Source organism: Cherax quadricarinatus, chromosome 52 (genome assembly GCF_038502225.1).
Source record: "Cherax quadricarinatus isolate ZL_2023a chromosome 52, ASM3850222v1, whole genome shotgun sequence".
Lineage (NCBI taxonomy): Eukaryota > Metazoa > Arthropoda > Malacostraca > Decapoda > Parastacidae > Cherax > Cherax quadricarinatus.
Genome location: NC_091343.1, coordinates 4,569,845 through 4,597,445, shown reverse-complemented (window position 1 = coordinate 4,597,445; position 27,601 = coordinate 4,569,845). Strand labels below are relative to the sequence as shown.

General features: G+C 38.5%; 1 protein-coding gene across 4 annotated transcripts in view; it reads left to right on the top strand.

The window, feature by feature from the left end:
- Exn (Ephexin) overlaps positions 1-27,601 on the top strand; it is a 742,877-nt gene that overhangs the window by 701,653 nt on the left and 13,623 nt on the right. For 2 of the 4 annotated variants that reach the window (XM_070096018.1, XM_070096015.1), the window contains 2 exons: positions 4,565-4,724; positions 21,835-21,945. In XM_070096018.1, coding sequence (XP_069952119.1) covers positions 4,565-4,724; positions 21,835-21,945 — 271 coding nt within the window. Of the gene's footprint in view, positions 1-4,564; positions 4,725-21,834; positions 21,946-25,185; positions 26,230-26,286; positions 26,422-27,601 lie in introns of those variants that run through there. The other 2 variants (XM_070096017.1, XM_070096016.1) reach the window with 2 other exon arrangements.

Here is a 27,601-nt window from a genome sequence, read left to right as displayed (position 1 = left end):
AGCACCAAACAATGAATTATTGTGAAATGTTTGGAAGAGCAGGGAGACTAATGTTAACTCCAGCATAAACAGTCACACTGACGATGTGTCAACCACTCCCTCGTATTTTTGTACAATTTCCTTCTTCAATTATATTGTATTATTATTATTATTATTATTATTTATTATTATTATTAATTATTATTAATTATTATTAATTATTATTATTAATTATTATTATTAATTATTAATTATTAATTATTATTATTAATTATTATTATTATTAATTATTATTATTAATTATTATTATTAATTATTATTATTAATTATTATTATTAATTATTATTAATATTATTATTAATTATTATTAATTATTATTATTATTATTATTATTATTATTATTATTATTATTATTAGCAGTAGCAGAAATGTTTGATTCTTTGCTGTGTTCAAGAGTAAACACATGTCACTGTCCAATACCTGTTCAAATAGCCATTCCAATATGCAGTCATGAATGTGTTTACATTATTTATACTGTAGTTTAATAGCAAATAATGAACAAACAAAACACTCACCACACTGAGTGGTGGGAGGGCTGGCTGCCAGTTGCGGGGGTCGGAGGGAGAGTAGTAGGGACTCGCATTGGTTGAGGAAGTGGTGGAGGCAGTGGTGGAGTCTGTGGTATTTAATAACATACATGTTATTAAAGCATAACATGTATATATTTAGTACAACTTACGACGTTTTCATGTATTTTATGATTGTTCATGGTTCAACAAGTTAAGCAGTATTGTATTATATTTCCCTACAATATATTGGGGCACCAAACATTCACGGTTTTTCAACATTCGCGAGGCTCTTGATCCCCTAACCCTCGCGAATGTTGAGGGACACCTGTAGAGTGTAAATTACCTAGGATAACCCAAAATATCCAGACAGTGCTATATTATGCTTGTAGATACGAGGCATAATAAGCATGATTGGCAAGTAATACACAGTCACTTGTTCAGGAATCAGACGAGTCGTCGACTCTGCATCGTGTGTAATACCTATTGGTTCATGAGTGGCTCTCTCTCTGAGACAGAGACAAGTAGAGAGACAGGAAGACAGAAACACAGGCAGACAGAAAGATAAGCAGAGACAGAGATAAACATAGAACTAGATAGACAGACAAATACAGATAGAAACGAACAGATATACAGAAACACAGATACAGATATGTTTGTGTAACAGTGAAAAATAAAGCCAAGGCAGTGCAAGATCATCAAATGTCACTCCATTGCTGTGCTGTCAGCAGTGGAGTGACTCTTCTTACACCATGCTTTAAGGAGTTTTATATATACTCCAGCATTTATAAAACATTGCTGGGACCTGGTAAAAAAGGCAAAAATCATATCTTATTTATAAATACATTTTTCTTATTTAAAAACCTGTAACAAAAAAATTGGGGTGGCTTTTCGTGGGCTGGAACAGATTAATGGCATTTCAGTTAATTTCAGTGAGGAAAATTGGTTTGACACATAAGCAAGTTGAGTGACAAGCTTGGCCATGGAAAGGAACTCTTAAGTCAAGGTATCACTGTATCTCCATGAGGGTACACTACTGTAATAGAAGCTTTTCTTGTATATATTACAGTATTCCATATACAGTGGACCCCCGGATATCGTAGCCATCGGATTTCGTAATATTTGGTAATCGTAACTTTTTTCATCAAAATACATGTATTGGCTCGGTGAGTGTCATTTACCTCGGTAATAGTTGTTCATCCCAAACGCATATGAGTGGCCCCACACACCATTCACAGTCAGTCTGCCGTTGTTTATCAGTGAGTGACCGTCACCCCACCTGTTCATATGATACATTTCGTAATATTCCATTCTTTTTTTGTGCTTGCAACTGCTAAATAACATTATATAATTCAAGAAAGACATCATTGCAAAATATGAAAGTGGAGTAAGTGTGGCAGAGCTTGCCAGGTTGTACAAGAAACCCCATACAACCATTGCTTCTATTGTGGCCAAGAAAATGGAAATCAAGGAAGCTGTTGTTGCGAAAGGTGCAAATATGCTCACAAAACAGAGATCGCAAATACTCGAAGATGTGAAGACTTTCTTGTTAATGTGGATCAACCAAAAACAGTTAGCAGGAGATAGTGTTATGCAGTCGATAATTTGTGAAAAGGCATGATCTCGTAAAGAAAATGTCGAACTAGTGCTGATGTCAGTGAATTTAAGGCCAGCAATGGCTGGTTTGAAAGATTTAAGAAGCGTAGTGGCATAAACAGTGTAGTAAGGCATGGCGAGGCTGCAAGTTCTGACAAATGTGCGGCTTAAAAATATGTTTTGGAATTCAAGGGGTACATAGAGGCTGAACAATTCAAACCTCAACAAGTGTTCAATTGTGACAAAACAGGCCTCTTTTGGAAGAAAATGCCAAAGAGGACCTACATCACGCAGGAGGAAAAGGTACTCCCAGGACACAAGCCTATGGAAGACAGGCTAACTCTCATATTCTGTAGTAATGTTGGTGGGGATTTCAGTGAAACCTTTACTGATGTATCACTCTGAAAATCCCAATGTGTTCAAGAAAAACAGTGTTGCCAAGAGTAAATTGTGTGTGATGTGGAAGGCAAACAGTAAGGCATGGATCATGAAGGAAATTTTCCTTGATTGGCTCAATGAAGTGTTTGGCCCGTGTGTGAAGAAATACCTCCTGGAAAATATATTGGAACTCGAGTGCCTCCTGGTAATGGACAAAGCTCCTGCTCATCCTCCAGACTTGGATGACCAAATGGTGGAGTTTTGTTTCATCACAGTAAAGTTCTTGCCCCCATAATACCACTTCTCTCAATCAGCCCATGAACCAGCAGGCCATTTCAAACTTCAGTAAACTCTACACCAAAGCAATGTTTCAAAGGTGCTTTGACATAACCTCGGACATTGAATTGACCCTAAGAGAGTTCTGGGAAGATCAATTCAGTATCCTCCATTCCATAAACCTTATAAGTAAGGCTTGGGAGGGAATGACTTCCAGGACTTTGAACTCTGCTTCGAGAAAATTGTGGCCAGAATGTGTCCAAGAGAGGAATTTGAAGGGTTTGGGGCTGACCCTGATGAGCCTATGGCAGTTGTGGAAAGTATTATGGCATTGGGGAATTCCATGGGGGTTGGATGTGAGTGGCAAGGATGTGGAAGAGTTGGTGGAGGACCACAATGAAGAGCTCCAAGGCCTTCATCTGGAACAGCAACAGACCACAGCTCAGGAAATTGCTTCAGAGTTTGAGGAAGAGAGATGGAAGAAGGTGCCTTCTTCAAAGCTTAAGGACATTTGTGCAAAGTGGAGTGAGGTGCAAACATTTATGGATGAACATCACCCTGACAAAGCTGTTGTAGGCTGTGTTGGCAACATGTACAGTGACAATGTTGTGTCCCATTTTAGGGAAATTTTAAAGAAACGCCAGAAACAGAGCTCTCTGGAACAATTTTTTGAGCGACAGGGTCCAGTGACTCTCAAGTTGGTCCTAGTGGCATTAAAAAACAAAGAAGGGAAGTAACCCCGGAAAAGGACTTGGTACCTGAAGTCTTTATGGAATGGGAGTCTCCTTCCAAACAATAATAACTCCTCCATCCTCTCCCCTCCTCCTGTCTTCCATACATCAACAAGTCTTCAATAAAGGTAAGTGTCATATTGTTATTGTTTTATTCTTCATATATCATTGCTTTGTGTGTAAGTAAATGTATATTTCATGTAAAAAAACTTATTTTTTTAATACTTTTGGGTGTCTGGAACGGGTTAATTGGACTTGCATTATTTCTTATGGGGAAATAAATTAGGATATTGTCAAATTTGGCTTGAGTCACTGTGGGACAGATTAATTACGATAACCAGGGGTCCACTGTACTATGTTGTTAAAATTTGTTCTATTAGAAATTATTTGCTCATAAATACAGTTATCCTAGGTAGTAGGTTGGTAGACGGCAACCACCCAGGGAGGTACAACTGTCCTGCCAAGTGAGTGTAAAACAAAAGCCTGTAATTGTTTTACATGATGGTAGGATTGCTGGTGTCTTTTTTCTGTCTTGCTACTACTTTTTACACTTAGGTCACACTACACATACATGTACAAGCTTATATACACACACCCCTCTGGGTTTTCTTCTATTTTCTTTTTAGTTCTTGTTTATTTCCTCTAATCTCCATGGGGAAGTGGAACAGAATTCTTCCTCCGTAAGCCATGCGTGTTGTAAGAGGCGACTAAAATGGCGGGAGCAAGGGGTTAGTAACCCCTTCTCCTGTACAAATTACTAAACATACTAAACTTAAAAAGAAAAACTTTCGTTTTTCTTTTTGGGCCACGCTGCCTTGGTGGGATATGGCCGGTTTATTGAAAAAAAAAAAGATATTTGATCAAAAGGATTTAAATTCATGAATTTAGTTTAATAACATTACATACTTACACTGTATTGCATCACTCATGATGATTTTGACATAAATTATATATTATTTTCACTATTGCATCTCTAATGATAATTTTGAAAGGGTATGATCATTCACATTAAACAAATTATTAATTTTCTCACTATAGCGAAGACCAATACATGGTTTTGGACTACTGCTCAAGAAATATGGTACAAGTGTTGGAGCTGGACACGGGTGACAAGTTTCCCGGCCGTCTCCTGGATGGTCACAAGAACCTGCTCATCATGACAATGCTGCAGAATCACGAAAATAAAACAGTCGAGATGGTATGTTACCTTCACTAGTCCTGTCAAGAGTTCTTTACCGAACCATTATTAATTTTACCTGTGAACTAAATTACACTGGACCCCCGGTTAACGATATTTTTTCATTCCAGAAGTATGTTCAGGTGCCAGTACTGACTGAATTTGCTCCCATAAGGAATACTGTGAAATAGATTAGTCCATTTCAGACCCCCAAACATACACGTACAAACGCACTTACATAAATACACTTGCATAATTGGTCGCATTGGGAGGTGATCGTTATGCGGGGGTCCACTGTATTAGTGTAGGTGGTGTTTCTGATTTTATTATCTTTTCATGAATATACAGATGCTTCTCACTTTACGATATTTTGACTTTATGGTAGAGCAATGGCAATGCATATTCAGTAGTCATCAGGCTTTGAATTTTGATCTTGTGTTCATTAATTTACTTTCTGATCCTGTATTAAGTTAGTTACAGTAATCATTTGTTTATTTACTTGTTCAATGACGGTAGTTATTTACTTGTTTATTTATCATATCATATATATATATTTGACTTGAGATATTTTCAACTTGCGATGGGTTTATTGGAATGTAACCTCATTGTAACTCATGAGCACCAGTATTCAGTTTTATTGAGTTGCCTTATACAAGAGTGATTATGATTAATAAATATTGGGTGACTTAATGATGAAGTATTGTTTTTTATTTAATTAGATTTTTTCAACAAACTGGCCATATCCCACCTAGGCAGGGTGACCTAAAAAGAAAAACTAAAGTTTCTCTCCTTAAATTTAGTGATGTATTCAGGAGAAAGGGTTACTAGCCCCTCGCTCCAGACATTTTAGTTGCCTCTTACGACACGCATGGCTTACAGAAAAAGAATTCTGTCCCACTTTCCCTTAAAATATGGATTGATACATCCTGAGTGATGGAGTTTTCATTAATATAGGCCAGATTGAGACTCTTCAGTTGAAAGATCTAGAAATCTCACTTGGTAAAAGCTTCATAAATCCAAAAAAGTACCCATAAAAAATATGATAAACTGAATAATTTGAAAAAACTTCATTGAATAATGCCTAGCTTATTATTAACACTTTCAGGGTCGGCAGGCCCTCTCCTAAACTCGTTCTCAGGGTCGGAAAGTTTTTGAAAAACAAAATAATTATTTTTTCTTATGAAATGATAGAGAATCTTTTCCCGATCAAAATGACACCAAAAGTATGAAATTTGATGGAAAACTTAAGGAATTATGCTCTCGCAAAGTTAGCAGTCTCGATGTTTACGCTTTGGCAATTTCACCCACTTTGAGCCCTATTTTCAGTCGATTCCAATGTTACAGTTGACAAAAATCATACCTATTTCGCTAGAACTCCATTTTTTCTATCGAATGAGTACAAGAAACTACCCATTTACCGATTTCAACTATCCAATGAAGTGGTCAGAAATTGGTAATTTTGCCAATTTTACACAAATTTCAAAAGATGCCAATTTCCAAATAGGGTCCAGAATAAACCAGACAGACATTCCTGGCACTAAAATAACATTTCCTCTGTTCATTAGTCATGTCCCCAGGCCCATGTTATATTTCTTTTGCTTTCCACTTTGAATTTTTATTCTCAAAAAATAGAAGATTTACTGTTATGCAGACTACTGCATTAGTGTAGAAATGGTATAAATAATATCAGTGCACTTGTGAAAGAATATTAGACTCGCCAGTTGAAGAGTATTGGATGCATGGCATGATTTGTTTACTTTTGAACTTTGGCAAAAATCGAACCTTTCTGCTACTTTGAACTCAGTTTCAAGGTACTTTTCATTGTGAAACCAATCAAAAATCATCTCAATTTCCATAATGTCTTCCATTCTATAAAATAAGACCAGGAAAACTAGAATACAACCATAAATACCTTAGGAAAATACACTGCAAAGTCGCTGTTTTAAACCAAAAACACGGTCGAAGTTTTTTTTTATCTCGTTATGCACTGTGTGCTGCAGGAATTTTTTTTATACTGCACACAATGACCCCACACAACCATTCTTTCATATGTAGGCCTACCAGCTTTCTCTCGCTAGATTTGAAGGCGCTAGAATTTATGCGTACTAGTATGGCACCAACCCTGGCGTGCAAGCCATACTAGTACGGCACCAACCCTGAAAGGGTTAATAGTGAAACCAGTGTTTCAGCAAGATAACATAAAAATAGAAATGACAAAATATTTATAACTTAGTATAAGGCAACATTTCAGTTGAAAACTCATTGCCTTCTACTAATCAGATAACAGTAAACTTGTGTACACCCAATGCCTAAGGCTTAATCTTTGTTCGCTTAGTCTTTACAAATTCACTTTTATGCACCATGTGAATTAAGATCACTTCATCCTCTTTGTAAAAAAATTTTTTTATCAAGTTCATTAATGCTTCACGTGTCCATATTATTTTCTTAGAAATACTATAACTTCCCATGAAATTAATTCATTGTTAGTTTAACCCTTTCAGGGTTGAGACCCCAGATCTTGAACTCACTCTCAGGGTCAGAAAATTTAAAAAAAAAATTCTATGAAATGATAAAGAACCTTTTCCCAATGGTAATGACACCAAAAGTATGAAATTTGATGGAAGAGCTATGGAATTATGCTCTTGCGAAGTTAGCAGTCTCGACGATATTTACGCATCGGGAATTTCGCCCACTTCAAACCCTATTTTCGGCCCATTTCAATGTTCCGTTCGACTAAAATCATAGATATTTCTCTAGAATTCCATTTGCTCTATCGAAAGAGTACAAGAAACTGCTCATTTACCGATTTCAACTGCCCAGTGAAGTGGTCAAAAATTGGCAATTTGGCCAGTTTCACACAAATATCAAAATATGCCAATTTAGAAATAAGGTCCAGAATAAACAATGCAGACATTCCTGGCACTAAAATAACATTTTCTCTGGTCATTAGTCATGTCTTCAGGCCTCTTATATTACTCTTGCTTTCCATTTTGAATTTTTATTCTCATAAAAAAATAGAAGATTTACTGTTATGCAGACTACTGCATTATTGTAAAACTGGTATAAACAATATCAGTGCACTTGTGAAACAATATTAGACTCGCCAGTTGACGTGTATTGGACACTTGGCATGATTTGTTTACTTTTGAACATCAGCAAAAATCAAACGTTTCCACTACTTTGAGCTCAATTTCAAGGTTCTTTTCATCATGAAACCAATCAAAATCATTTCTATTTTTGTAACATATCTTCCATTCTATCAAATGAGAACAAGAAAAAACGAGAATTTTTTTTTTTTTTTCAACAAGTCGGCCGCCTCCCACCGAGGCAGGGTGACCCAAAAAAAGAAAGAAAATCCCCAAAAAGAAAACACTTTCATCATCATTCAACACTTTCACCACACTCGCACATTATCACTGTTTTTGCAGAGGTGCTCAGAATACAACAGTTTAGAAGCATACACATATAAAGATACACAACATATCCCTCCAAACTGCCAATACCCCAAACCCCTCCTTCAAAGTGCAGGCATTGTACTTCCCATTTTCAGGACTCATGTCCGACTATATGAAAATAACCGGTTTCCCTGAATCCCTTCACTAAATATTACCCTGCTCACACTCCAACAGATCGTCAGGTCCCAAGTACCATTCGTCTCCATTCACTATCTAACACGCTCACGCACGCTTGCTGGAAGTCCAAGCCCCTTGCCCACAAAACCTCCTTTACCCCCTCTCTCCAACCCTTTCGAGGACGACCCCTACCCCGCCTTCCTTCCCCTATAGATTTATATGCTTTCCATGTCATTCTACTTTGATCCATTCTCTCTAAATGACCAAACCACCTCAACAACCCCTCTTCTGCCCTCTGACTAATACTTTTATTAACTCCACACCTTTTCCTAATTTCCACACTCCGAATTTTCTGCATAATATTTACACCACACATTGCCCTTAAACAGGGCATCTCCACTGCCTCCAACTGTCTCCTTGCTGCTGCATTTACCACCCAAGCTTCACACCCATATAAGAGTGTTGGTACTACTATACTTTCATACATTCCCTTCTTTGCCTCCATAGATAACGTTTTTTGACCCCACATATACCTCAACGCACCACTCACTTTTTTTCCCTCATCAATTCTATGATTAACCTCATCCTTCATAAATCCATCCGCTGACACGTCAACTCCCAAGTATCTGAAAACATTCACTTCTTCCATACTCCTCCTCCCCAATTTGATATCCAATTTTTCTTTATCTAAATCATTTGACACCCTCATCACCTTAATCTTTTCTATGTTCACTTTCAACTTTCTACCTTTACACACATTCCCAAACTCATCCACTAACCTTTGCAATTTTTCTTTATAATCTCCCATTAGCACAGTATCATCAGCAAAAAGTAACTGTGTCAATTCCCATTTTGAAATTGATTCCCAAAAATTTAATCCCACCCCTCTCCCGAACACCCTAGCATTGACTTCCTTTACAACCCCATCTATAAATATATTAAACAACCATGGTGACATTACACATCCCTGTCTAAGACCTACTTTTACCGGGAAGTAGTCTCCCTCTCTTCTACACACCCTAACCTGTGCCTCACTATCCTCATAAAAACTCTTTACAGCATTTAATAACTTACCACCTATTTCATATACTTGCAACATCTGCCACATTGCTCCTCTATCCACTCTATCATATGCCTTTTCTAAATCCATAAATGCAATAAAAACTTCACTACCTTTATCTAAATACTGTTCACACATATGCACATCCCCTACCCACTCTGAAACCTCCTTGCTCATCCGCAATCCTACATTCTGTCTTACCTCTAATTCTTTCAATTATAACCCTACCGTACACTTTTCCTGGTATACTCAGTAAACTTATTCCTCTATAATTTTTACAGTCTCTTTTGTCCCCTTTCCCTTTATATAAAGGGACTATACATGCTCTCTGCCAATCCTAGGTACCTTCCCCTCTTTCATACATTTATTAAACAAAAGTACCAACAACTCCAATGCTATATCCCCCCCCCCCCTGCTTTTAACATTTCTGCTATGATCCCATCAGTTCCAGCTGCTTTACCCCCTTTCATTTTACGTAATGCCTCATGTACCTCCCCCACACTTACATTCTGCTCTTCTTCACTCCTAAAAGATGGTATACCTCCCTGACCAGTGCATGAAATTACTGCCTCTGTTTCTTCCTTAACATTTAAAAGTTCCTCAAAATATTCTCGCCATCTACCTAATGCCTCCCTCTCCCCATCTACTAACTCCCCTACTCTGTTTTTAACTGACAAATTCATACTTTCCCTAGGCTTTCTTAACTTGTTTAACTCGCTCCAAATTTTTTTCTTATTTTCATTAAAATTTCTTGACAGTGCCTCTCCCACTCTATCATCTGCTCTCCTTTTGCACTCTCTCACCACTCTCTTTACCTTTCTTTTACTCTCCATATACTCTGCTCTTCTTATAACACTTCTGCTTTGTAAAAACCTCTCATAAGCTACCTTTTTCTCTTTTATCACACCCTTTACTTCATCATTCCACCAATCACTCCTCTTTCCTCCTGCCCCCACCCTCCTATAACCACAAACTTCTGCCCCACATTCTAATACTGCATTTTTAAAACTATTCCAACCCTCGTCAACCCCCCCCCCCCCCCAACACTCATCTTTGCACTAGCCCACCTTTCTGCCAATAGTCGCTTATATCTCACCCGAACTTCCTCCTCCCTTAGTTTATACACTTTCACCTCCCTCTTACTTGTTGTTGCCACCTTCCTCTTTTCCCATCTACCTCTTACTCTAACTGTAGCTACAACTAAATAATGATCCGATATATCAGTTGCCCCTCTATAAACATGTACATCCTGGAGCCTACCCATCAACCTTTTATCCACCAATACATAATCTAATAAACTACTTTCATTATGTGCTACATCATACCTTGTATATTTATTTATCCTCTTTTTCATAAAATATGTATTATTACCAAATCTCTCTCTACACATAGCTCAATTAAAGGCTCCCCATTTACATTTACCCCTGGCACCCCAAATTTACCTACTACTCCCTTCATAACATTTTTACCCACTTTAGCATTGAAATCCCCAACCACCATTACTCTCACACTTGATTCAAATCTCCCCATACATTCACTCAACATTTCCCAAAATCTCTCTCTCCTCTACACTTCTCTCTTCTCCAGGTGCATACATGCTTATTATAACCCACTTTTCACATCCAATCTTTATTTTACTCCACATAATCCTTGAATTAATACATTTATAGTCCCTCTTTTCCTGCCATAGCTTATCCTTCAACATTATTGCTACTCCTTCTTTAGCTCTAACTCTATTTGAAACCCCTGACCTAATCCCATTTATTCCTCTCCACTGAAACTCTCCCACCCCCTTCAGCTTTGTTTCACTTAAAGCCAGGACATCCAGCTTCTTCTCATTCATAACATCCACAATCATCTCTTTCTTATCATCTGCACAACATCCACACACATTCATACTTCCCACCTTGACAATTTTCTTCTTCTTATTCTTTTTAGTAATCTTTACAGGAAAAGGGGTTACTAGCCCATTGTTCCCGGCATTTTAGTTGACTTTTACAACACGCATGGCTTACGGAGGAAAGATTCTTATTCCACTTCCTCATGGATATAAAAGGAAAAGAAATAAGACCAAGAACTATTAAGATAAAATCAAAGAAAACTCAGATGAGTGTGTATAAATAAATGTGTACATGTATGTGTAGTGTGACCTAAGTGTAAGTAGAAGTAGCAAGACATACCTGTAATCTTGCATATTTATGAGACAGACAAAAGACATCAGCAATCCTACCATCATGTAAAACAATCACAGGCTTTCGTTTTACACTCACTTGGTAGGACGGTAGTACCTCCCTGGGTGGTTGCTGTCTACCAACCTACTACCTACTACGAGAATACAACCATAAATACCATACGAAAATGCACTCCAAAGTCTTGTTTTAAACCAAAAACATGGTCGGAGTTTTTTTTCTGATGCACTGCATGCTGTAGGATTTTTTTTTATACTGCGCACACTCCATGCAGACCCATTCTTTCATATGTAGGCCTACCAGCTCTCTTCTGCTTGATTGGAAGACGCTAGTATTTACACATACAAGTTCGGCACCAACCCTGGCTCTCAAGCCGTACAAGTACAGCACTGACCCTGAAAGGATTAATGGAGTACTGTATCTTGCCAGGCCCTCTGGGTCTGCTATAACCTCTGCTAAAACAGTAAAATCAAGAGATGTATCATGTAGCTGACAGCTTATGAAATAGTCACCAACGATTGTGAACATGGGTCTAAGATGATGGTAGGAGAGTTGTAAGTGTAAGGACAAGGGGCAAGAAGTGTGATAGCAAACTATAATCTACTTTTAAATATACATACAGTAGTGCCATTCATAATTGAATCCTGAACAATGAAGACCCCAAAAATATGTCTTCTGGTAGTCAACAAGCTAAGAATACAGGTCTTCCTCAACATTTGCATTTTCCGCTTTCGCGGGCTTTGAACATTTGCGAATTACCAGCCGCCCAATCATATTTAAAATATGTCATTACATATGTTACGAATTGTGGCGGTGGCAGAGTTTGTTTGGAGATAGGACAAGATAGTCCTTCAATATGACACTAATATCAATTCTATGGCTTATTTATCTATCACAATTCATCTAATATGACTTAATAACATAGAAAAATGACAAATACAGTGGACCCCAGGTTACCGGCCGTAATCCGTTCCAAGAGGTTGGCTGATAACTGAAATGGCCAAAAACCGAATTAATGTTTTCCATAAGAATTAATGGAAACACAATTAATCTATTCCAGACAAAAATATTCACAAAAAAAAAATTAACAATTATGTAAGTATTACATACCTTTATTGAAGGCTAATGCTGGCTTCTGGAAGATAAGGAAGAGGAAAGAGGGAGGAGTTAGTGTTTGGAAGGGGAATCCCCCTCCATAAAGACTTTAGGTAGCAAAGCCTTCTCTGGGGTTACTTCCCTTCTTTGTCTTTTAATGCCACTAGGACCAGCTTGAGTCTCACTGGACCCCTGTCTTGCAAAATAAATGTCCAGAGTGCTCTATTTCTGGCATCTCTCTAAGATTTCTCTGAAGTTGGGACAGGGTTTTGTCACTTAACATGTTGCAGATATGGCTTGTTTCAGATTTCTCAGGGTGGTGTTTCTCTACAAAAGCTTGCACCCTAGTCCACATTGCACACACCTCTTTAATCTCTGAAGAAGGCACCTCCTTCACTCTTCCTCCTCTGAAGCAAGTTCCTCAGCTGCAGTCTGTTGCTGTTCAAGTTGAAGCTCTTGCAGCTCTTCAGTGGTTAGCTCTTCCCTGTGGTCCTCCACCAACTCTTCCACATCCTTGCCACTCACCTCCAACCCCAATTCACAAACTGCAGCACTTGTTCCAGGCATTTTCTTTGCAAGATCCTCATGCAGCTGCCTTGCCTTCTCACAAATAATAGACCCCACAACATTGTCTCCCACTAATTCTTTTTCCTTAATCCACAATAATAATAACTTTTCCATCTCTTCCATTATTGGTGGCCTTTGTTTAGTTAGAAAAGTTACCCCATTTGCAACATTAGCATCTTTTTGTTCTTTCTTTGCCAGGATGGATGTAATTGTTGATTTATTCTTGTTATACATCCTGGCAAGTTCCACCACCTTCATACCACTTTCAAACTTTTCCATCACTTCACGCTTAAATTCCATAGTGTTTCTCACTTTCTTTGCCACAGGACCTTTCTTTGGAGCCATGGTTACTTATTTCACATTTGCAATGCAAAAACCACTAAAAACAATGGAAAACAAGCAAAATGTTTGGATGTATGAGCAGAAGCTTCCTCAGCCACTGAGAGACAAAGCCAAACTGATGCGCAAGCGGCCCCAGTCGGCCGATGGACGCATCCCAAATGGCCAATCCCTGAATTAACGGATGATAACTGGGTGCTGAAAAAACGGCCGATAACCGAGTTGGCTGATAACAGAACCGACCGATAACCGTGCGTCCACTGTACTCTAGAATGAATAAAATACATCATTAAGTATGTCATGAGTGTTGTGTTGGTGTTGTTGGGTGTATAAGGGCCACTGAGACATAAGCTGTACATGGTGGTGGAGGCGGTAGAGAATAGAGACAGCTGTGTTGTCAGTTGCCCTATATAACAACATTGGAGGAGTTAGGTTCGTGCTGTCCTTTTTCTATTGATTAGTCACTTAACTTACTTTGTACACTATTAATGCTACACTTTATCGCTGACTGGCGCTATAGCCTTTATCGACTCATGCTGCTTTAGTATCATACATATCGTAGAATCACTGAATCATTGAAGAAGGCACATTCTCCCCTCTTCCTCCTCCACTTTGGTACTCTGCTACGAGTTCTTTCTTGAATTCTATAGTCTCTCACCTTTACCAAAGGGCTGGCACTAGTACAGTATTTTAAAAATGTATTCGTGTATTTTATGATTGTTTATGGTTCAGTAGGTTAATAAGGAAGCAGTATTGTTAGGCTAAGTAAATGCTATTATAATATCTCCCTACAATATACAGTGGACCCCGGTTAATGATATTTTTTCACTCCAGAAGTATGTTCAGGTGCCAGTACTGACCGAATTTGTTCCCATAAGAAATATTGTGAAGTAGATTAGTCCATTTCAGACCCCCAAACATACACGTACAAACGCACTTACATAAATACACTTACATAATTGGTCACATTTGGAGGTAATCGTTATGCGGGGGTCCACTGTATTTGGGCACCAAACATTTGCGATTTTTCAACATTCCCGAGGTTCTTGATCCCCTAACCCTCGCGAATGTAGAGGGAGACCCGTAGTGATTTTGTGCCAGAAAAGAAAATGAGGGAAAGGGGTTATTGGCTATATCCCCTTAACTATTGTGTTTGATCTCTGCATTTTCTTTGTGAATATTGGAATTTAGGCATGACTTTCCTCAAAGTGAACAGTTGAATGCCAGATAATCCTTGTATGGTACAATAATAAAAATATAATGTTATAGTTTGGAAAGTGTAATAAAAATATAGTCGTCGTCTTCTTGTTGATTCGCCGGTACTTCCGGCGTATGTATGATAGAAAACAACATAATATAGTGTGGATATTAAACTAACTGTATACCTGGCTTACTCTAGGTAGTAGGTTGGTAGACAGCAACAGCCCAGGGAGGTACTACCGTCCTGCCAAGTGAGTGTAAAACGAAAGGCTGTAATTGTTTTATATGATGGTAGGATTGCTGGTGTCCTTTTTTCTGTCTCATAAACATGCAAGATTTCACGTACATCTTGCTACTTCTACTTACACTTAGGTCGCACTACACATACATTTTTTTATTATTATTATTATTATTATTATCAACACACAAGGCAGGGTGGCCTGAAAAAGAAAAACTTTCACCATCATTCACTCCATCACTGTCTTGCCAGAAGGGTGCTTTATACTACAGTTTTTAAACTGCAACATTAACACCCCCTCCTTCAGAGTGCAGGCACTGTACTTCCCATCTCCAGGACTCAAGTCCGGCCTGCCGGTTTCCCTGAATCCCTTCATAAATGTTACTTTGCTCACACTCCAACAGCACATAAAGTATTAAAAAAACATTTTTCTCCATTCACTCCTATCAAACACGCTCACGCATGCCCGCTGGAAGTTCAAGCCCCTCGCACACAAAAACCTCCTTTACTCCCTCTAACCTTTCCTAGGCCGACCCCTACCCCGCCTTCCTTCCACTTCAGACTGATACACTCTTGAAGTCATTCTGTTTCGCTCCATTCTCTCTACATGTCCGAACCACCTCAACAACCCTTCCTCAGCCCTCTGGACAACAGTTTGGCAATCCCGCACCTCCTCCTAACTTCCAAACTACGAATTCTCTGCATTATATTCACACCGCACATTGCCCTCAGACATGACATCTCCACTGCCTCCAGCCCTCTCCTCGCTGCAACATTCATCACCCATGCTTCACACCCATATAAGAGCGTTGGTAAAACTATACTCTCATAACACGACGGGCTGGAGTTTTGAGACTCTCTGACCGCGGGTTCAATCCTGGCCGGGGGTATGGTTTATACTCTCATACATTCCCCTCTTTGCCTCTAAGGACAAAGTTCTTTGTCTCCTCAGACTCCTAAGTGCACCACTCACCCTTTTCCCCTCATCAATTCTATGATTCACCTCATCTTTCATAGACCCATCCACTGACACTTCCACTCCCAAATATCTGAATACATTCACCTCCTCCATACTCTCTCCCTCCAATCTGATATCCAATCTTTCATCACCTAGTCTTTTTGTTATCCTCATAACCTTACTCTTTCCTGTATTCACTTTTAATTTTCTTCTTTTGCATACCCTACCAGATTCATCCACCAACCTCTGCAACTTCTCTTCAGACTCTCCCAAGAGCACAGTGTCATCAGCAAAGAGCAACTGTGACAACTTACACTTTGTGTGATTCTTTATCTTTTAATTCCACGCCTCTTGCCAAGACCCTCGCATTTACTTCTCTTACAACCCCATCTATAAATATTTTAAACAACCACAGTGATATCACACATCCTTGTCTAAGGCCTACTTTTACTGGGAAATAATCTCCCTCTTTCCTACATACTCTAACTTGAGCCTCACTATCGTTGTAAAAACTCTTCACTGCTTTCAGTAACCTACCTCCTACACCATATACTTGCAACATCTGCCACATTGCCCTCCTATCCACACTGTCATATGCCTTTTCCAAATCCATAAATGCCACAAAAATCTCTTTAGCCATATCTAAACACTGTTCACTTAGGTTTCACTGTAAACACCTGGTCCACACACCCCCTACCTTTCCTAAAGCCTCCTTGTTCATCTGCTATCCTATTCTCCCTCTTACTCTTAATTCTTTCAATAATAACTCTACCATACACTTTACCAGGTATACTCAACAGACTTATCCCCCTATAATTTTTGCACTCTTTTGTCCCCTTTGCCTATTTACAAAGGAACTATGCATGCTCTCTGCCAATCCCTAGGTACCTTATCCTCTTCCATACATTTATTAAATAATAGCACCAACTACTCCAAAACTATATCCCCACCTGCTTTTAACATTTCTATCTTTATCCCATCAATCCCAGCTGCCTTACCCCCTTTCATTTTACTTACTGCCTCACAAACTTCCCCCAAACTCACAACTGGCTCTTCCTCACTCCTGCAAGATGTTATTCCTCCTTGCCCTATACACGAAATCACAGCTTCCCTATCTTCATCAACATTTAACAATTCCTCAAAATATTCCCTCCATCTTCCCAATACCTCTAACTCTCCATTTAATAACTCTCATCTCCTATTTTTAACTGACAAATCCATTTATTCTCTAGGCTTTCTAAACTTGTTAATCTCACTCCAAAACTTTTTCTTATTTTCAACAAAATTTGTTGATAACCTCTCACCCACTCTCTCATTTGCTCTCTTTTTTTTCATTGCTTCACCACTCTCTTAACCTCTCTCTTTTTCTCCATATACTCTTCCCTCCTTGCATCACTTCTACTTTGTAAAAACCTCTCATATTCTAACTTTCTCTCCCTTACTACTCTCTTTGGAAACATAAACACATATGCAGTTTAATGTGATCCTTTTTTGACAACTCTCTTTACATCATCATTCCACCAATCGCTCCTCTTCCCTCCCACACCCACTTTCCTGTAACCACAAACTTCTGCTGAACACTCTAACACTACATTTTTAAACCTACCCCATAGCCTATGCTCTCATTAGCCCATCTATCCTCCAATAGCTGTTTATATCTTACCCTAACTGCCTCCTCTTTTAGTTTATAAACCTTCACCTCTCTCTTCCCTGATGCTTCTATTCTTCTTGTATCCCATCTACCTTTTACTCTGTGTAGCTACAACTAAAAAGTGATCTGATATATCTGTGGCCCCTCTATAAACATGTACATCCTGAAGTCTACGCAACAGTCTTTTATCTACCCATACATAATCCAACAAACTACTGTCATTTCGTCCTACATCATATCTTGTATACTTATTTATCCTCTTTTTCTTAAAATATGTATTACCTATAACTAAACCTTCTCTTAAAGTTTCTCCTACTTTAGCATTGAGGTCCCCTACCACAATTACTCTCTCACTTGGTTCAAAGGTTCCTATACATTCACTTAACATCTCCCAAAATCTCTCTCTCTCCTCTACATTCCTCTCTTCTCCAGGTGCATACACGCTTATTATGACCCACTTTTCGCATCCAACCTTTACTTTAATCCACATAATCCTTGAATTTACACATTCATGTTCTCTTTTCTCCTTCCATAATTGATCCTTCAACATTACTGCTACCCCTTCCTTAGCTCTAACTCTCTCAGATACTCCAGATTTAATCCCATTTATTTCCCCCCACTGAAACTCCCCTACCCCCTTCAGCTTTGTTTTGCTTAGAGCCAGGACATCCAACTTCTTTTTATTCATAACATCAGCAATCGTCTGTTTCTTGTCATCCGCACTACATCCACACACATTCAAGCATCCCAGTTTTATAAAGTTTTTCTTCTCTATTTTAGTAAATGTCTACAGGAGAAGGGGTTACTAGCCCATTGCTCCTGGCATTTTAGTCGCCTCATATGACACGCATGGCTTACGGAGGAAAGATTCTTTTCCACTTCCCCATGGACAATAGAAGAAATGAAGAACAAGAGCTATTTAGAAAAAGGAGAAAAACCTAGATGTATGTATATATATATGCATGTGCGTGTCTGTGAAGTGTGACCCAAGTGTACGTAGGAGTAGCAAGATATCCCTGTTATCTAGCGTGTTTGAGACAGAAAGACACCAGCAATCCTACCATCATGCAAAACAGTTAAAGGTTTCTGTTTCACAGTCATCTGGCAGGACGGTAGCACTTCCCTGGGTGGTTGCTGTCTACCAACCTACTTCTACTTACACTTAGGTTGCACTACACATACATGTATAAGCATATATATACACACCTCTCTGGGTGTTCTTCTATTTTCTTTCCAGTTCTTGTTCTTTTTTATTTCCTCTTATCTCCATGGGGAAGTGGAATGGAATTCTTCCTCCGTAAGCCATGCGTGTTGTAAGAGGCGACTAAAATGCCGGGAACAAGGGGCTAGTAACCCCTTCTCCTGTATAAATTACTAAATTTAACCCTTTCAGGGTCCGTGCCGTAGATCTACGGTTTTACATTCAGGGTCCAAACCGTAGATCTACGCGATGAGCTCGGCTCACCCTGATAAGCTGTGAGCAGTAAATTTGGGCCTAGATATGAGAGAATACATCTCTGTGGTATGTGTGCACCACATAAATCAAATCCTGCAGCACACAGTGCATAACGAAAGAAAAAAACGACCATAATTTTCGATTAAAACAGCGACATTGCAGTGTTTTTTCGTATGTTTTTTATAGTTGTATTTGCAATTTCCTGGTCTCAACTGATAGAATGGAAGATATACTACAGAAATAGAGATGATTTTGATTGGTTTTCGTACTGGAAATGGCTTGAAACTGAGCTCAAAATAGCAGAAATGTTAAATTTTTGCCGATGTTCAAGAGCAAACAAATGACCTCACAAGTCTAATACATGACAGCTGGTGAGTCTAATATACATTCACAAATGTGGTGATATTATTTATACAATTATTACAGTATTGCATAACAGTAAATCTTCTATTTTTTGGTTTGAATAAAAATTCAAAATGGAATTCTTTTGTAAATCCTGAAAACGTAACTAATGAACAGAGGAAATGTTAGTTTAGTGCCAGGAATGCCTGCATTGTTTATTCTGGACCCTATTTTGAAATTCGAATATTTTGAACTTTCATTAAATTGGCCAAATTACCAATTTCCGGTCACTTTATTTTGTGTAAACAGTTGGCATGGCAATTTCTTGTGTTCAATCGATAGAATAAAAGTACTGTAATACTAGTGAAATAGCTAAGAATTTGGTTGACTGAAATGCTGTAATTGGCCAAAAATGGGAGTCAAAGTCTGCAAAATCGCTGATGCGTAAATATCACCGACACGTCAAAATTTGCGAGAGCATAATTTTGTCAGTTTTCCATCAAATTTCGTACTTTTTTGTTTTATTACCTCCAGAAAAAGATTCTCTACCATTTCATAAGAAAAAATAACAAAATTATTTTTTGAAAATTCTTGGACCCTGGTGCACACTTCGAAATTTGGCCTCTGGACCCTGAAAGGGTTAAAAAGAGAAACTTTCGTTTTTCTTTTTGGGCCGCCCTGCCTTGGTGGGATATGGCCGGTTTCTTGAAAGAAGACAATGACCTAGCTTATGCATCACTCTAGGTGCACTTCCATGTACAACAGATTTTTTTTTTTCTTGACAGCTCTTTCCCACCAAGGTAGGGGGACCCAAAGAAGAATGCACATTCATCATCGTTCATTGAATTGCTATTTTTCCAGAAGTGTGCTCAAATCGCAATCAGATACCCTCCGACTGGAATATCCTTACACCACCCTCAGAGTGCAGGCGTTATCACTTTGTCCACCCCCAAGATTCAAGCCCAGCTAACTGGTTTCCCTGATTCATAAAAGTTAAATTGCTCACATTTCAGCAGCATGTTCTTTAACCCTTTGACTGTTTTGGTTGTATATACATGTCTTATGAACCAGTGTTTCAGACGTATTAATACGCATAAATTCTAGCGGCTTCAAATCAAGCAGGAGAAAGCTGGTAGACCCACATGTGAGAGAATGGGCCTGTGTGGTCAGTGTGCACCACATAATAAAAATCCTGCAACACGCAGTGCTTAATGAGAAAAAAAAACTGACTTTTTGTTTTTGGATTAAAACGCCGACTTTGAGGTGTATTTTTGTATAGTATTTATCATTGTATTCTTGTTTTCATGGCCTCACGTGATAAAATGGAAAACACATTACAGAAATAGAGATGATTTTGATTAATCTCACAATGAAAATGACCTTGAAATTGAGCTCAAAGTAGTGGAAATGTTCGATTTTTACCAATGTTCAGTAGTAAGCAGATCACACCACACGTCCAATACATGTGAACTGGGGAGTCTGATATTCTTTCACTAGTGCACTGGTATTATTTATACCATTTTTACAATAATGCAGTAGCCTGCATAACAGTAAATTTTGTATTTTTTGTATGAATAAAAAATCAAAATAAAGCAATAATAATATAAGAGGGACCTAGAGACATGACTAATGAACAGAGGATATGTTATTTTAGTGCCAAGAATGTCTACATTGTTTATTCTGGACCCTATTTTGAAATTGGCATCTTTTTTAATTTGCGTGAAATTGGCCAAATTGCCAATTTCTGACCACTTTATTGGGTAGATGAAATCGGTAAATGGGTGGTTTCTTGTACTCAGCTGATAGAAAAAAATGGAGTTCTAAAGAAATAGCTGAGTTTGGTCAACTGGAGTAACGGAATTGGCCAAAAACAGGGCTCAAAGTCGGCAAAATCACTGATGCGTATGTGTCGCCAAGACTGCTAACTTTGAGGGAGCGTAATTCCATGAGTTTTTGACCGAATTTCGTACTTTTGGTGTCATTACCATTGGGAAAGATTCTCTATCATTTCATAAGAAAAAATTTTTTTTTTTTTCAAAAATTTTGCAACATAGAATGACAGTTTCAGAAAGGCGCTTGCGACAGTCAAAGGGTTAAGAACCACGTATTTCCATTCACTTCTGTCTAACACTCGTACAAGTTTGCTGGATGCTCAAGCCCCTAACACTGTCGCTTTTACCCCTCCATCCAACCATTTCTAGGACAACCCTGGCAACCTTTTGCTTCAGATATAAATAGGCCCTTCATTCTTACATTCCCCACTGGGAATGTAAATAATTAGGGTTCTGTAAAATGGAGGAGACAGTAATGCAAACTTAAGATTTCTGTTTAATATTTCAGATGGTAAGACAGAGGCAATACTACCTAAAGAGTTAATTATTCCCTCTCTAATTAAAATGTGGGTTAACATTATTATGCTTTTTTTCTAATGTAACATATTAATTATTCAGATTGTTTCTTTTAGGTTGTTTCTTGTCCCATGGAATCAGACAGAACACGATGGGTTGAGGCAGTAACTCCACGCAGCTCTGATAACCCAGATGAGCGAATTTATGAAGAATGGGATTGTCCACAGGTATGGGGTGGCTGACAATTATTGAGAGTTTTGAAAAATTCTTTCTTTTAACATATCTGCCACATCCACTGAAGCAGGGTGGCCCAAAAAAGAAAAACAAAAGTTTCTTTTTTTTAACTTTAGTAATGTATACCGGAGAAGGGGTTACTAGCCCCTTGCTCTTTTGAAAAATTATTGGTCATAATTAAGGTGCTGTATGATCATAACTGGTTTAGCACTTCCTCATGAATATTATAGTAATAATAATAATTCTCCATGGGGAAGTGGAACAGAATTCTTCCTCCGTAAGCCATGCGTGTCGTAAGAGGCGACTAAAATGCCAGGAGCAAGGGGCTAGTAGCCCCTTCTCCTGTATATATTACTAAATGTAAAAGGAGAAACTTTCATTTTTCCTTTTGGGCCACCCCGCCTCGGTGGGATACGGCCGGTGTGTTGAAAGAAAGAAGAATAATAATGAGTATAATTTACTGTATATGTACCAAATTAAGTGTATCTTATATTAAAATGAGTTTAAGATTATTATATTTACAAAAAAAGCACTAAACCAATAGGGGTTATGTAGTGCCTGGAATAATGGGAGGCAGTTAGATTTGACCCAAGAAAGAGGAGGACAGGTCCAGTTCCCTGCATCGAGAACCTCTTCACTGGTATCAAGGAACCTCTCTTGACTGTTCTTTTCGCAAATTTTAACCCTTTTAGGGTCCAGACCCCTGATCTGAAACTTGTCTACAGGGTCCAAGCAAAAAAAATGTTTTTTTCTTATGAAATGGTAGAGAATCTTTTTCTGAAGGTAATAAAACAAAAAGTACGAAATTTCATGTAAAATTGACGGAATTACGCTGTCGTGAATTTTGTTGCCTCGGTGATATTTACGCATCAGTGATTTTCCCACTTCGACTCCCATTTTAGGCCAATTACGTTATTTCGGTTGACCAAATTCTTAGCTAGTTGGCTAGTATTACTTCTGTTTATCAATTGAGCACAAGAAATCACCCAATCAACTAACCAGTAAAGTGATCGGAAATTGGTAATTTGGCCAGTTTCACACAGTTCAAAATACAGTGGACCCCCGCATAGCGACTTTAATCCGTGCAAGAGGGCTGATTGTTATGCGAAATGTTCGGTATGCGAATGAATTTTCCCCATAAGAAATAATGGAAATCAAATTAATCCGTGCAAGACACCCAAAAGTATGAAAAAAAATTTTTTACCACATGAAATATACATTTTCCTACACACAAAGAGAAGGATACATGCACAATAGTAGAGTAGTACATGCACAATATATATTGTGCATGTACTACTCTGCTAAATGAAGAATAAATGACACTTACCTTTATTGAAGATGCAGCAATGACTGATGAGACACTGTGTCCTGGGAGTGCCTTTTCCTCCTGAGTACTGTAGGTCCTGTTTGGTATTTTCTTCCAGAACAGGCCTTATCACACTGTGTATGCCACTACGATTCTTAAATCTCTCAAACCAACCTTTGCTGGCTTTAAATTCACCAATATGAGCACTAGTTCCAGGCATTTTTCCCTGTTCACCTGGGTGTTAGTCGACTGGTGTGGGTTGCATCCTGGGAGACAAGATTAAGGACCCCAATGGAAATAAGTTACAGTCTTCGTTGACACTGACTTTTTTGGGTTATCCTGGGTGGCAAATCCTCTGGGGTTAATTGTTTCTTGGTATTCTCAATAAGCCACACCAACAACGGTGCTACAGCAGCAGCAGCAGCTGACGGTGGTACAGCAGCAACAGACGATGCTACAGCAGCAACAGACGATGCTACAGCAGCAACAGACGATGCTACAGCAGCATCAGACGATGCTACAGCAGCAGCAGACGATGCTACAGCAGCAGCAGACGATGCTACAGCAGCAGCAGACGATGCTACAGCAGCAGCAGACGATGCTACAGCAGCAGCAGACGGTGCTACAGCAGCAGCAGACGGTGCTACAGCAGCAGCAGCAGCTGACGGTGGTACAACAGCAGCAGCAGCTGACGGTGGTACAACAGCAGCAGCAGCAGCAGCTGTACCACCAATAGTAGCGATGGTTGATTGGGGTTTATTATACAACCTGGCCAGCTCGGAGACACGCACTCCACTTTCATACTTACCAATGATCTTTTTCTTCATCTCTATAGTAATTCTCACCCTTATTGCTGTAGGGTTGGCACTAGAAGCTTTCTTGGGGCCCATGGTCACTTATTTTCCAGAAAAAATCACCAAAAACACTGTAATAATACGAAATGTTCTGATTGTATGCTTGGATGTTACCGCGGAGGCTGGCTGGTAAACAATGCCACCGGCGGAACATGTGAGCGTGGCTCAGGCCGCACATTGGACGCGTCTCGGACGAAGAGCGGTGAGCGGGTTTTTGGGCGGTATGCGAGGCAAAATTTTTGCGAAAAAAGCGAGCGGTATGCGGATTGTACGGTATGCGATGCATGCGGTATGCGGGGGTCCACTGTATTCCATTTTCAAAATAGGGTCTAGAATAAACAATGCAGGCATTCCTGGAACTAAAGTAACATTTCCTCTTTTTATTAGTTATGTTTCCAGGCTTTACAAATGAATTCAACTTTGATTTTTTATTCACATAATAAATTTTTATTCACACTGAAAAATAGAAGATTTACAGTTATGCAACATTGTAATAATTGTATAAACAATATCTGCGCATTCGTGAATGCACGTTAGACGCACCAGCTGACAAGTATTGGATGCATGACTTCATTTGTTTACTCTTGAACATTAGCAAAAGTCAAACATTTCTGCTACTTTGAGCTCAGTTTCAAGCCATTTTTAGTACTAAAACCATTCAAAATCATCTCTATTTCTGTAATACATCTTTTTTTTCTCTTATGCACTGCATGCTGCAGGATTTGTCTTATATAGTGTACACTTATCACACAGATGCATCTCTCATATCTAGGCCCTGATTTACCGCTCACAGCTTATCTGAGTGAGCTGAGCTCATGGCATAAAACTACAGCTTGGACCCTGGCTTCAAAGCCGTAGAACTATGGGACGGACCCTCAAAGGGTTAAAGTTAAAGGGCATTAAATTAATATTATTAATGCAATTTATTTTACATTTTAGAGTTTATCAAATCTTATATCTCCAATTGCTTCATGACACTTGTAGATTAAATTCACAAACTCTATTCACTATGTTATGAGTATAGCATGCAAATTCATAATTTTTATTTGATGTCTTTGGCCCTTTTCCTTTAGGCCTGGTGGGGAACTAAGTAGAAAACACTTCCTGTCACCTAACTGTTTTTCCAGAAGAACATTCGTTGTGATCCATTGTTGACACCATGAACTACAACTTCACAACCCCACTTTCATGGTGTAGAAAGTAAACTTTGATGCTTCCAAAACTCAAGTCTGACCAATTGCTTTTTTTCCAAGACGGCACATACCGTCTGCCTGCCTGGAAAGTTATGAAGCCTGCTGCTGGACTGACTTTTGATCATTGAAGCATATGGAAACAGATGGTTGAAGTCTGAGCTTTCTAGTAATCTTGGGAACAGCTCTTACACCGGTAGCAAGTGACACCATGCAGCTTTAACAGTGAACTCTGCATTATGTTGATTGAAGCTCGAATGTTAGCTTATTGGATGAATAATACCACCATGGGGAAGTGGAGAAGACTAAAAAGCCAGGAGCAAGGGATGAGTAACCCCTTCTCCTGTATAAATTATTAAATGTAAAAAGAAAAACTTTGCTGCTTTTTTGGGTCACTCTGCATTAGTAGGAGATAACTGATGTATTAAAAAAAGTGAAGGAGACATTGTCTTGGTTCCTTCTAACATTCTTATCAGTCACATGCCATCACCTGAGCTTCATTGAACATAGTGCATAATTTGACTCAAAGGCAGATGAGGCCATCCTTGGAGATGTATGGTTCCACTTGCAGTTGGTGTACAGGAGTTGAGCCTTCAACCATCTATTGCCATGTTTCATTGATCAAAAGTTTGTCCTGCAGCCAGTGTTATAACATTTTCCACAGACTGTATACTGTACATTATTTTGTCACTCCAGTGTAACACGCATATACAGCCTCTCCTTACTTAATGACGGAGTTCCTTTCCTGAGACCATGTTGTTAAATGAATTCATCGCAGTGAGGAGCATATTATAATGGTAGTGAGTTTGTGTCAGCCATCTCTGACTAACAGTCTGGACAAGATGGTCAACCCCTCTTCCATTTCTGGAATCTAGTAATGATAAAACTGTCTTAGGAATTGAATACATACTTCAGACTTTTTTTTTTTTTTTTTTTTTTTTTTTTTTTTCTCTCTCCAGTTTTGAAGTATTTTTCCACCCTCAGAACCTGGTCTAGGGTCAGAATTCCCTGTTGATTACCTGTTCCACCAGGCTATTGGTACTGGTAGTCTGTTGGCTCACATAGCCATCACAACATGGTTAAGAGGAAGCTGGATCATATTAAAGACTATTTACACATGCTCTTGTTTCTTTGCACCATTATAACGTTTCTGGTATATTTTTAAATGTTTATACAGTACACTTTTTTTTTTTTTCAACAAGTCGGCCGTCTCCCACCGAGGCAGGGTGACCCAAAAAGGAAATCTCCAAAAAGAAAATTCTTTCATTATCATTCAACACTTTCACCTCACTCATACATAATCACTGTTTTTTGCAGAGGTGCCCAGATGCAACAGTTTAGAAGCATATATAAAGATATATAACATATCCCTCCAAACTGCCAATATCCCAAACCCCTCCAGTACTTGAGTCCAGCTATATAAAAAATAACTGGTATATTAAAATAAATAGAATAGAAGAAATCAGCTCTAATGTACATTATTTAGGTATGAATAATGGTCAGAGCCTGTTGTAAATCCGAGGCGTCGATAAACGAGTCTATTTTAAAGTGAGGAGAGGCTGTATTATATGTACAGTGGACCCCCGGATAACGTAATTTATTTATTTATTTATTTATTTATTTATAATTTGAGCACACTTACAGAGGTACAAAAAAAATACAGATAAGAGCAGCATGCCAAAGCCACTTATACTATGCATAGCATTACGGGCTGGCTTAAAATTAACTTAAGATTAACTAAGCAATGATGAAATCAGTGAAAAACATTAATGTAAACTGATTACTATAAAGCACAAGTGAGTATTACAAAGACAGGTCATATGGTTGCATGCATTGTTATAAATTCAGTAGAATGGAGTATTCTGTTAGGTAGTGTATTTAAAAAATAATAAAGTTAGATTGGGTTTTAGGTTTAACATTTATGTGATATAATTGTGAGAAACATTTAAGATATACAATTTATAAGGTTCAGTTATTCAGTATTTATTTGGTTTTGGGTGAGTAAGTGATCTTTGAGAAGAGACTTGAATTTATAAACAGGTAGTGTTTCTTTTATATTTACAGGTAATGAATTCCAGATTTTAGGGCCTTTTATGTGCATTGAGTTTTTGCATAGCGTGAGATGGACACGAGGAATATCAAAGAGTGATCTGTGCCTTATGTTATGGTCATGTGTTCTGTTGAGGTTGGCAAGGAGATGTTTGAGGGGAGGGTTAATATCAGAGTTGAGTGTTCTATGTATGTAATAGGTGCAGTAATAAGTATGGATGTTTTGTATGGTGAGTAGGTTGAGTGTATT